The sequence below is a fragment of the Amblyomma americanum genome, chromosome 1 (assembly GCF_052857255.1).
Source record: "Amblyomma americanum isolate KBUSLIRL-KWMA chromosome 1, ASM5285725v1, whole genome shotgun sequence".
Classification (NCBI taxonomy): Eukaryota; Metazoa; Arthropoda; class Arachnida; order Ixodida; family Ixodidae; genus Amblyomma; species Amblyomma americanum.
In genome coordinates this window covers 17902931-17915785 of record NC_135497.1, presented here as the reverse complement: position 1 = coordinate 17915785, position 12855 = coordinate 17902931, and the positions used below count along the sequence as shown (strand labels likewise).

The 12855-nt window shown below is 48.5% G+C and overlaps 1 protein-coding gene across 2 annotated transcripts in view; it reads left to right on the top strand.

The window, feature by feature from the left end:
* Positions 1 to 12855, top strand: part of wcy (WW domain-containing adapter protein with coiled-coil wacky) — a 156660-nt gene that overhangs the window by 124137 nt on the left and 19668 nt on the right. For both annotated transcript variants that reach the window (XM_077643649.1, XM_077643658.1), the window contains 4 exons: positions 8196 to 8246; positions 8642 to 8834; positions 8982 to 9159; positions 9773 to 9900. In XM_077643649.1, coding sequence (XP_077499775.1) covers positions 8196 to 8246; positions 8642 to 8834; positions 8982 to 9159; positions 9773 to 9900 — 550 coding nt within the window. The remainder of the gene's footprint in view (positions 1 to 8195; positions 8247 to 8641; positions 8835 to 8981; positions 9160 to 9772; positions 9901 to 12855) is intronic.

Genomic DNA, 12855 nt, shown 5'->3' with positions numbered 1-12855 from the left:
AGTATCTGTCTCGTATATCGTTGGACACCTGAACCGCGTCGTGAGGGAAAAGATAGGAGTGAAAGAAGAAATGAAGAAAGGGGTGCCATAGTGGAGGGCTCCGGAATAATTTAGACCACCTAGGGATCTTTAACGTGCACCGAAATCGCACAGCACATGGGCGCCTTAGCGTTTCGCCTCCATAAAAACGCAGCCGCCGCGGTTGGGTTCGAACCCGGGAACTCCGGATCAGTAGCCGAGCTCCTAACCACTGAGCAGTAAGAAACGAATTCCGTCGCCTTCACGATCGCACCGAGGAACGCAGAGTGGCGTTAAGGCGCGCTCACACTAGCGGGAAGCTTCCCGCAGCGGCACAGCGTCAACGTCGACGCTGCCTCGCAGCTCCTCGGAATGACGCTCACACTGCGCGCGTTTTCTCGCTGCGGTTGTCTTGGAATGTGGAGAGAGGAGGCGCTGAGGGAGGACCCGAACGAGCAGAAAGAGAAGGGAATAGTCACGTGACACCAGAGAAGACTGGAAAGCGCGCCCTTTTCCCGCGTCGTCGTCTTGATCGTCTGGTAGCTCTCCTCCCGTCGCCCTTTTTGTCACGAGGATGGCTGGTTCGAACGATGAGCTGTTGGCTACGGTAATCGTACTTGTTTGTTCGCTGCTTCTGCACCATCGCTTCTGCACCGTCTCAAGGCGCATGTCCATGCTGGCAAAGCAGCCGCCGAGTGCCCGGCCGGCCGGCCGGACGCGCGCAGCCTCCGCCTCCGCCGTCGGGGTCACTGAACTGGGACCGACGTCACGGTTCACGGTCGGCGCCCATTGGCTGTTCTCGTCAGCGGCACGGGAAAAATAGGTACCGGACCCATCGCTGTGCGGGACGGCACAGGAGGCTGTCCGCGGGAGAAAAACCGGCTTGTGCAGGAAGCGGCGCGCGGAAAACGTCCTGCGTTGCGCGTTTTCCCGCCAATGTGAGCGCGCCTTTACAGAGATGTCCCATTCCGTATCCACGGCGCGCTCCGCGCGCAGACGACTTTGGCGTAAAAGTAGTGTGCAAAAGCCATAGTAGCGAAAATGCAACAGCACACGACGCCAATAAAAGGTTTGTTTTCCGAAATGCTGTGGAAAAACCTTTTAAAATGTTGAAGCAACATTTTTTTTTCAAAAACGTTTCTTTTTAAAAGTGCCCCTGTTAGGCACGAAATATTGGCTTTTGTGGTCTGCAATGCTTGGCCAATAGGAGGAGCAAGCCATCGCTTATTTTGAGCAAACTTTCCATTTACATGCTTTTCTTCTCGTTTGTTACGATTTATAGAGAAAATATTGAATGATAGGACATTCTTAATTATCGAACAACGTTTGTTTTTTCATTATTTTTTTGCCCCAAAGTTGTAGTTCTGCTGTCGGTAGCTTTCCGCCCCATGATGCTTAGAGCGCCAGCTTTCCCTCTAGTTAATAGTGAGAAACCCTATGGTTACACCAGATGGCGCTGCCATATCTATGATAATTGTAGGGGAAGCTCTTTGTTTGAGGCCAGGACGGGAGTTTTGCGGACTGAGGCCCGTTTCACATGCTGCGACTGGACCGAATATATTCGGCTTAGTCGGTGAAGCTGCAGTGCGATTTTCGGTCACTGCTTTCACATGCAACGACGACACAGCGAATTCGGTTGGAGGGACAGGCAAGGTTTGCGTAGCCAACCCATTATTACACGCGACAGAAACGTCACACGGAATGCGTTGATGATTTTATGACCAGCGTATTTTTGGATGCAAGGCAATATTTCGCATGTTTTGATTAGAATAAACAGTTTTGCTTCCACCGCGGCAACTGCTCCCACGTGACCCCACGTCGCACGCCGTATCAGCGCTCCCCATTGGTCTGTCGCAGAGCGAACACACCGACGCTGCGACTGAGTATCAACCGGACGGAACTCGATCGCAAGCCGTCTGCGACTAGACCGACGGAATTCGCAGCGTCGCAGGAGAAAATCGCATGCATATGAAACGTGCGTTGCGTGCAGAGAGAGAGGCTGAACACTTGATACTTTTCTGTAAGGGGCTTAAATCACCCTACAGTGGAAAGCAGCGGGGCTGATTTATCCAAGGCGTTGGGGTTTAATGACAGTGAAGGGAAAGTAGATTTTAAGCGGGTAGAAGTAACCAAGCGAAAGTTATCTGATTGGTGGCTAAAATCAAGACGAGTAAAATTTCATGTCATGGCTAGGTGGCGTGGGCCACCGCCCGATTTAAAGGGTTCAGCCTTATCCATCCATCCATGGCGCAATGTGCCACAGAAAAAAAAAACATTTTTGAATTGTTGCCTCAGAGCAACATTGGGCATCGGGTTAACAGCTCTCATTCTTGACACAGTGAGCATTATATTAAGTCCTGGGACACAGGTTTTACACGCACATGCAAGAGGATGAGAAGAGTTACCGCAGCGATGGCGATGTGACTGAGCATCCGCCTCGCATGCGGTAGGTGCGGTTAAAGTGTACTAGAAGAGGGCAGTGGGCTCACTGCCCGTCGTTCCCTGATGCCGTTCATGTCAAGCACGAAAGGTGGCGCCACCAGCAACTTCACTGTAGCTTCGTGCTGGTCAGCGCTGCTCGGTCGCTCACATATATGTACGCGCTGCTTTAATTCCTGAACCTACTTTTATGGGGGAAACGGCTGACGGACGCTCCGTACACGATCTGCAAAGGAATTCATTAGTTAGCGTTTTTATGCCGAAAGGCCGCGGCGCGGCGCTGATGTCAACTTCACTGTAGCGGGCCGTGTCGACCGTGTTGGAGCACGTGCGTGAAGCAAAAATCGTTGACATTTCCGGCGCGCCCGCCAGTGGGAGCTTAGCTGGAGAGTAAGCCCACTGCCCCCTTCTAGTACACTTTAGTGCGGTGTTCGATCTTCAGTGCCGCCGGGTACCCACCGGTGATACAATGGGTGCAAGCTTTCCCCTGCCTGGTGCTCGGTTTATTTAGGGTGAAATGCTGGCGAAATGGGTCTTTGACCCCACCTTGAGAAGTGGAAAATACCTTGTGCCCGACCGCGATGCTAGCGCGGGAGCGCTGCCGAAGGCCGCGCCCGACTTGAGTTGGGCCCTGCTGGGAGGCTAGTCCTGCCACCGCGCAGAGGGAGGCTAGCCGGCGCTTCCCTTCCTGCGCGCTGCTGCTGACGCCCGCGCTCCCTCCCCCTCGGGCTCTGCGCTACGTGGTTTGCCGCTCCGCCCGTCCATTTCACCCTACCTAGCAGAGCGATTTGTGAGGCGCGCTCACACTAGCGGGAAACTTCCCGCAGCGGCACAGCGTCGACGTCGACGCTGCGTCGCAGCTCCTCGCAATGACGCTCACTCACACTGCGCGCGTTTTCTCGCTGCGGTTGTCTTGGAATGTGGAGAGAGGAGGTGCTGAGGGAGGACCCGAACGAGCAGAAAGAAGGGGATAGTCACGTGACACCAGAGAAGACTGGAAAGCGCGCCATTTTCCCGCGTCGTCGTCTTGATCGTCTGCTAGCTCTCCTCCCGTCGCCCTTTTTGTCTCGAGGATGGCTGGTTCGAACGATGAGCTGTTGGCTACGGTAAACGTACTTATTACTTGTTTGTTCGCTGCTTCTGCACCGTCTCAAGTCGCATGTTCATGCTGGCAAAGCAACCGCCGAGTGCCCGGCCGGCCGGACGCGCGCAGCCTCCGCCGACGGGGTCACTGAACTGGGACCGACGTCACGGTTCACGGTCGGCGCCCATTGGCTGTTCTCGTCAGCGCCACGGGAAAAATAGCTACTGGACCCATCGCTCTGCGGGACGGCACAGCAGGCTGTCTGCGGGAGAAAAACGGGCTTGTGCGGGAAGCGGCGCGCGGGAAACGTTCTGTTTTCCTTCTAGTGTGAGCGCGCCTTAACGGGCGAGGCGTCGCGCGGAACGGGCGATGGCGTTCCGTGGACTGCCTGACAGTGCTGCAGCACACTGTCGCGTTCCACTCTTAAAGGGCGAAGCTTAGACCTCCTCCAATTTTTTTTTTTGCTTTTCTAGGGAGGGGAACCCGCGGGGGGGGGGGGGGGGGGTGGAAAGGGGGGGCGACTATGGTATTTTGCTTCTGCACCACAGGGCTTGAGAAGGTCGCCCCTGCACATAATTTGTCAGTAATGCTGTTGGCTGCATCATAGTTTTTCATACCCATATACATAGCTTGAGTAGTTGTTCAGTTGTGGAGTTCACCACACCTGCACAGTTGGACCTTGTGTGTCTCCTGGCAGGGAGCACGAAGATTGTCCATGCATTCCATGTAGCCACTTTTGCCATCTGTTGCATTGATCACTGCTTGCAAAATACGTTTTTACTTTGGTACTCGTGCACTGGAGAACAAGAGTGAAAGTCCTTCTTTTTCCAGTTTCAAACTTTAATAGCTGCCCAGCTGACAATGGTTTTTCTGTTTCTTGTTGTTTTATGTTTAATTGAGGCCCTGCATTACAGCCCATGCAACAAAAATCAATGTCCCTGTCACGTCAGGGCGCAGATGCATTTCAAAATTGGAGCCGAGTCTCTTTTTTTTCACGGGTGTATGGGAAGTTAGCCTAGCATGACCGCTTTCCTGTGTACCACTGGTCACCGCTTTCAAGTGAAGCGCTGCAGGCCTAGAAACTGTGCTGTTATTGTCTGGCATCAAATGGGGTTGTGACTGCCTGGTGTCATTCTCGTCTTGGGACGTTGACGGTCATAGGGTTATTTTTGAGTCAGAGCAGAGGCCATAACTGTCCACTGCAAGGTGTGCATGAGCCAGGCTCATCTGGATCACACATTCTCCCACATGCTCCTGGGTGTACCAGAATGTTATTCTTGCCAGCCAGCAGTAAAAGCGAGACTCTTCTGCTGCAGCATACCATACCAGCACTGTTTGCCTCATGCACCTCTCACTGTAAAACATGCATGCAGATGAGCCTAATGCGAAGCCTACTTGCATAAAGATTGACGATGCAAATGCCACATGACGATTAATTGTTTAAAAAGTTAGCTCAACCACCGTGTTCAATTTCATCCTGATGCCAGAGCTACCAATGCCTGGGAAGATGTATGCAGTGGATTGAATTTCGCAGTAGGTGAATGTTTGCTGGTAATTCTTGGTAACAGGCATGTACTACTGAAGTAAAATTGCCTCATTCCACTTGCTGCCTTTCTTTGACCTTAAATGCAGGCCCATACTTTTTCTGCACTTTTCTCTGGTTTACTTGTTTGTTTCTGTGGGAATTTCTCTTCTGCTTGAATTTAAGTTTGATGTGCGGGCTTTTTATGGGCTTGACTTGAAGTGCTTTGAATTGGCCTCCAGTGTGATCAGCGTAGCTTGCCAAGTGGAGGAGAATGCAGGACCTGGTTGTTGCATGCTACAAGCCATGCTACTATTATGTAGCTGATTGAATGCCTTTTCATGTAATGTGGCTTAATTTAGTGCCTTATTACATTTTCACTTCATTGTCTTCTGTTATGTGGAAGCTCGGCAAGACAGCATGCCACGCCTGCATGTTCACATTTGCTCTGCTGTGTCTTTGTACTGCGCTAATAGACACTGCTGCCTTGATATGCGCGATTTTTCATAAAAGAATGCCTTGCTATGATTCCAAAGTTTTCATGACCATGCAAGCACTCAGCTGGAGAAAGCAGGGGAACACTTGCTTTGGTCTGGCGCGGTAGGCATGATGCCTTGGTGCCTAGTCACATGACTGGCTGCTACAGTCATGCTCAGTTATTGTGTGCAAAGTGACAGCATTGCAGCATATAGCTGTGCCAGTTTTTTTACTGCTATATCTTTTGAAGGGACTTGCTCTGAGCATATTTGTTTTGCTTACTACTGGGGATGAGAGCAACGAACAAGCAAAACACTGACGCACAAAATTGCTTCCACTTTATACATCCAGCGGTTTTGACCATGATGGCAGACAGTGTTTGCACCACATAGGCAAGCTTTGGAATAGAGTAATGTGGGCTGGTTGGTTTGTTGTTATTTTATGACTGACCATGACCAAATAAGCTAAATGGTGCAGCCTTCAACACATTAAGGACAGTTTGGCATGGCTGTGCAGTGCATTCATGGTACAAATGCAGTTTCCTTCTGGCCTTTCACAAGCTTCTCGCCTGTAAGCATTGCATGGACTTCCTTCTGCATCATTTTTTAAGAACTTTGCACAGCTTACACTGTACAAAGCAGCACCCCACTGCATGCCTTCTTTTAATTTATGGGGAGCTAAAGGAAAGTATAGATTAACTGATAGGATTTTTTGGATATATTTAGTGCCATTTTTCCCAATGATTTTGCATATACAGTTCATTGCGAACATATTGAACTCGAAGGGGATTGTGAAATAGTTGGATATATCTATAATTTGACGTATAAAACATGGCAACAGATGTAACCTAGAAGTGTGGATACAGTGCACCTGCACTAGTGACACGTTTCCTGCAGCACGCTGATCGCTGGGTGTCACTAGGCTTAGCTCACTTTGCATTGAAGCCGCAGCGGATGGCACCACTGATCATAAGTGGTCTTAATTCTGTTATTGACACACTATAAACCCAATAAGTTGATTTCTGCGTCACCTTCAACAGTGAAGCAGGCCACGTGCGAGCCGCCGTAATTAACTATTTGGACTGCTAGGCTGGCATCACCGCATGGCAACCGGTGCACTGAATGCCGGTTTTCCGACGTGGCAGCAGAGTAGAGTTAAAAATAAGCACACCAGACCCAAGGCTACCCTCAAGCATGCCCCATGTTTGCACATTTAGGAGGAAGTGAGAAAGGAATCTGTTGTGTCCTGCTTGAGAAAGCCCTGTTTTCAGCCTTGAAATAGCTTGCCTGGTGTGAGCAGCCTTTCTAGGGCAACAGTAAAGCTGGAAAAATATTTTTTTTCTATTGCACGGGCTCCTTGCATAAACAGATATTTGAAGAATTAGTTTGACTCATTCACTTTTTTTTACACCCAATTTAGTAATCGGTTGTGCACAGCTGGCTTACTTGCTTCAGCTATTCTAATTAAAGGGACACTCTAGTTCTTAATGTTGACAGAAATGTTGGTTCAGGCACAAAGCCACTGGTTCTGTAGACTTAACATCGTGGTGCTTAAGTCATTGTAATGTAGTTCATTGCATATGCTGCTATGCAGTAGTCGCCAAACAAGCATTTTACTGTTACTGCTGCGGTAGCTTTTCTGAAACGTGCAAGACGCAGGTGTATAGTGCAACTGGTAGACAGTGAGTGCAAGAAAGCGCACTGACACACCACCCTGCAACTGCTGTTGCATGCAAACATTGAATTATATTCAGCTTCAAACCTGCAGGTTGCACCATTCACAACAGTCATGTCTGTCATGCTCTTGTGACGTAGTTTGCTAGCGTTGCTTAGAGTTGATCTGGCAAGTTCTCTGGTGGCTCAAAGGTACGAAAGGATTTCCGGGAAGGTGTCCAGTTTCGTTAGCAGTGCACTGATTTGCATCGTGAATCATCACGAAATGAACCAGGTCAAATTAAAATGTTCGAATCTGTACCTCTTTTTGCAGTTCCTGTTCTTTTGCAATGATCTTCTTTAGCATGCTTTAGTAACAGCTGCTCAGGCGTACCTGGCCCGCTGCGGTGGCTCAGTGGTTGTGGCACTCAGCTGCTGACCCGAAAGACACGAGTTCGATCCCAGCCGCGGCGGTCGAATTTCGATGGAGGTGACATTCTAGAGGCTTGTGTGCTGTGTGATGTCAGTGCACGTTAAAGAACACCAGGTGGTCAAAATTTCTGTAGCCCTTCACTACAGCATCCCTCATAGCCTGAGTTGCTTTGGGACGTTAAACGCCCATAAACCGTACCTGGTATGTAGTGTCATAGGTAAGGCCTCTGGATAAAACACATAGGTTTTTGTCATTTTTTTGGCTTTTCTTTTTATCCTTCAGAGTCCATCTTTTATGAATGTACTGTTTTGATTGCCTGAAAAGACGTAAAATTGGAGGTGAAGGGATCTTAAGCACACAACAAAAATGGTATGGTGTTGTCATTTTCTGTCAGTGTTAACAATGAGAGGTGGCATGCAATGTAGATGCTCATTTGCATCAGAATGAGAGCTTCAGTCTCCAAAGAGCCCACCAGTTCCTGAGAACAATTGTCAAAATGTGCATGTGTTGCTGCATACTAACAGGTTTCAGCTTTAAACTGGTAATTTCTTCCTTTCTTTTTTTTTTCAGCTTTCAGAACAATACAGCAAGCTATCCAGTTGACAAAACAAGCGCAAAGTAGTGAGTATGCTTTGCGACCTATACCTGTGTGGTTAATTTCACTAGGGTGAATAGCAGCTGAACTTTTGTAATGGCTTCCAAGTCTGGGGAAATCATTTTATCAAATTGTGGAAATCCTCATTCCAACTCTAGATGGTGCAGATGAATGTGATGAGAACCTTCACTACTGTACATCACAAGCTGTGGCAAAAAAAGGTGAAGTAGCTTGGAGTGCTCAGGGTTTATGAAAGTGTGCACTGTTGGCACACACTTGTGGTGTCGCCGTGACTGCATTCCTGTTGGTGTTGCCGGCACCCTGCAGGCATGGCGCCTAGTCCTTCCAAAGCAGTTGAGGGTGCAGCATGCATATCATTATTGGCCAACTCTTGTGCCTCACCCTGTTATGTTTTGTGCAGCTGCCCAGGTGGAAGCAGTAGCGGCCAGGGAGGCTGCCAGCTCGTCACCTTACCAGGGCGTGCATCCTGGCCGTAGCCTGCCACCCATCCAGCAGCAGCAGCCAGTAGCAACCACAGCTTCAGGCAGTGACAAGATCATTGGGGATGCAGACCGGCGTTCTCCTGGCTCCGACTACAGTGCTCACTCTGCCAGGTCTCCAGTTGCTCTTCTCTGCTTGCAATAATATACATAAGTATGAGCCGTTGGTGTAATGTCTAGCTTAGAGGGGACCACCACAGTTTGTCATGTGCGGTTGGTCCCAAGGCCAGCATTTCTAATGCAGTGTGGTGGTTGATGCAGGCGAGACAGCCCAACCTCAAGCGTGAGCAGCCTGCACAGCCTAAGCGGCACAGGCTCACTCGTATCAGCTGTGCTTAAGCCGTCGGCTCCCAGCCTAACACCCTCGCTGGCCAACTACTACAATGAGGCACTCATCGAGCATGTCACGGGCTGGCAGGCCGACCACGCTGAGCGACAGGTGGGTACACCACTGTGCAGGTAGTCCACCTTGTGAGATTTGGTCCCTAGCTGTTTGAGTGCTGAGCATCAAGCTTCAGGGCACAATGGTTTTGGGTTTCAATGTGTCTGGTGTCTGGGGAAGTGCAGCTCTATTTTCTAGTAATATTGTGGCAGCGTCAACCAGACTGTCATCTATCATCCCAGCAAGGACCGCAGTGGCAAAATGGACGAGATCACAAGCATGTGCACAGGACTCTTGCCAGTTTCAGTGTCAGCTGCTCAGCTGTTCTGCTGGCATGATGCAAATCCCGCTGCTCATCTGCAGTGCTGAACGACCATCTGTTCAGTGCTGCCTTGATACTAGAATGGGAGAGTTGTATATGTTTGATAGAAATTGTTTTAAATGTTATAATTGACGTTGCTGTGTGAACTGTAGTGAGGTTGTCTGAATGGGCTGTAAACAATTGCAAATAAATGCATGCTCTGAGTGGGAGGCCCTTCCTTCCTTTTGGTGAACAGGACTTTGACAGAAAGTGTGTCAAGGCCATTCAACTTAGCAGGAGTGTAGCTCACTACATATTGAAATCTTGCATTGACTTGCTTCCCTCCTTTTAACACACCCCACTTTACAGGCAAACCGGTACAGTGAGGAAGCGCATAGCTTGGGAAGTCTAAACTGCACACGGGTTTCAGCTGAGCTCAAAATGGCCCGGTCTCTCGTCCGATTATCTGAAATTCAAGCAACAGTACAAGAACAGAGGTAAGTCATTTTTTGAACATCCATACAAGTTGGACTGAAAGCAAACAATGAGGAACAAGGTTCTAAATCGTATCAAGACAGCTTGCGAAACTTGCAGGGCATAGTGTAGCTGCCTACGTGGTGTTGAAAGAGTACTGCAGCATTTCTCCAATGCGTACATATCATAGCAGCAACTTGGAATATCCTTCAGAGTGGTCATGGGGAGGAACGCCTCCAATCAGCATTCAGTAGGTACTAGGTACAATGTATTCCAGCAGCCTTATGCCTATGTAGGAGGTACAGGTTCTGTCGGATGGCTTGGCAGATGTCTCTTGTCTCAGCTTCATGAGATTGTTAATTTTGTCTGAGATATGGGTAGCTGGCAGCTGCCATGGCATCCCTTGTGTGCCATTGCACTAGTACCATGCCTCCTTACTCCTGCCAGGTCACTCATTGTGCAATCAGACAATTCCCTTCTGTTCCGTTTGATTTTTGGTTTAATGGCTGAACCTTGGCACGCTTCAAGCTTTTTTATTGGAGTTGAGAGTTGGACAAAAAAACCTGACTGATCGGGTACAGTCATAACAAAGAATGAAAAAGCAGACACCATGCATGAAATAAAAGAAAAACGACGTTTCAGCTTCCATTAAGTTTATCTTTATTTCATAGTTAATGTTTGCATTTTCTTGTTTTAATGAGCCATTGCATTGTGATGCTGTCTTATTCTCCTGTCATGATATTTTTCAATGGCACCTTTGTATTTGCTAGATGTAGCTGCGTACAGATTGGTGCACAGCACTGAGGTTCTTGGGTACTGCTTGTGCCTGTCAGCACCCTGCACTAGATGCGAAATAAGAACTCAGCTTATGTGCGTAGCGATATCAGAGTCTTTCGATGCTTCTGTGGTCACAAAATTCCCGGCCAAGTTTCATATAAGGTCTTTTCTGGCTGCTAGAGGTACTACCGTTTGAAAAAATGCATCGAGCTGCCGCAGGACTCCGGCCACCGTTATACCTTATAATCTAATGTAAGGGCCACACCCGTGTGTGGGCCACACCCCGTTTTGGACTAGATAATTGAGAAAAAATATATACAGTTATACCTTCGTTTTTTTTATTCATGTATGGGCCGCACCTTCGGAATTCATGCCTGAATTAAAAAGAAAGTGTGGCCTTTACAGGAGTTTATACGGTATCTCGGGCAGTATTCACATCTAAACGTTCGGAATTTTCCGGGACTGTCTTATTAGCTTACGTCAAAAGATTGCTCTGGCATTCAGCTTTCAAATAGAATTTTGTGCTTTGATGAGACAACACTAATGACATACCATATTTCCATATTTACACGCTTGTGAGGCGACTCGAATGTAAGTTGACCACCCCCGCCATATTGCATTTCAGGGGGGAAAAATTTTAGGGCACTTAAGCTTCGCCTTTAAACCTAGAACTCGATAGCGTTGCTTATCATCACCCGCAATCGGCAGCCGCACGCAGGCGAAACGAAAATGTATTAGTCACTGGACCACTCGTGCACATTTGTGCCATCGTCCTCACTAGCAACGCCGTCATCATCGCTGCTGCAGTCCCACAGCTTGTCTTTCTAACGTTGTCGTCCAGCGAAATCCTCCACTTCACAAACAGCCACAGCACATCGTCATCCCGCGAAATCCCACACTTCGCAAAGAGCCGCACCACAACATTATTTGGAACAGCTGAAAATTTTGCCCTGCTGTAGCCGCTACACCTTCCTGTATCATCTGTTTCAAGACGTCTTAATTTGCGGCCCAGTGCGCAGTTTTTCGTTGATGAATGGAATACAAGGTGCAACTTCGGAAGCCATTTTCTCAAAACTGTTTTTTTTTTTTTTGTCATTTGCTCTGATTGTTCCGCTGATTTCTTCGCGACCGCTGGGGCTATTTTGATACGGTTTTTTTCGCTGCATTCCTTGAGAAATGTTTCAGGTCGTGACATTCTTGGTTTTCCGGCATCCCGTTTGCTGACTTACTGATTCGACTAGTTGTTCACTGTTTAGGTGCCCATTGTAATGTCTGCTCATAAAATATTAAAACAAAACTTTTACATTGTAAATAAAAAAATTAAGAATGTCACGACCTCATCCATTCATTTTGGAATGCAACACACTTTGAAGAAGTCTTCTATCTTATTTTGTAAGTCGCTCAAGCCTGGTACAAGATGAAAAGGAGGAAAATTCTTTAAATAAAAAAGTTGTTGAGATATCAGTTTAAAATTTTTATGGTGATATCACAGAAACATTACCAGTAACCCTGCCAATCTTTATTAGAATCCATGAAGAAATAGGAAAGTTGATCCCGAATGCCACGTCCCCCCTTAAGTTGTTCTTTCAGCACCCCCCCAAATTCTTCGCGTCAGCTCAGAGGGGGGGAGTGAGCCAGCACCGGGAGCTTGGAGGTGCACGCCCCTCTTTGACGTCAGGCGCGGCGCACGCGCTCTGCTCGTACACCGAGGAAGTGTCCATCGAGTTGCCGCCTAACTACGGCAGTTGCGGGGCATGCTGCAAAGGTAGCTTGGTATAGCTTCAACGGTGGTGCAAATACTGAAGAGGCAGCCGCAGGTTCGCTGCCTCCTCCACCTCCGAGCGGCTTCTTTGGCCATGTGGCACGTGCTCGGGTCTGTGTGTCTATGCGCATTATGTGCTGCGCCTTTCTTCACGTCAGCAACAATGTGCGCCTTAGTGCGATCACCACACAGTGTAGGTGGTGTTGTGAACCCAATTCCCTCTCTGTGACTGTGCTCAGTGTCAGGTATTTGGGATCACACTCCCATGACTTCACCACAACCATGTCATCCGGTTGGATGAGCCCCGGCAGCGAGCCTTTTGTTTGAGTGGTTGCATACTCCTCTCCCACTGTTACTTTTTAGAAAGTCCCAACTTTTCCTGCATATGCCCAATCTTATCCTCTTGCGTGGGGACTTTAACATGGACAACCTTCCTCAC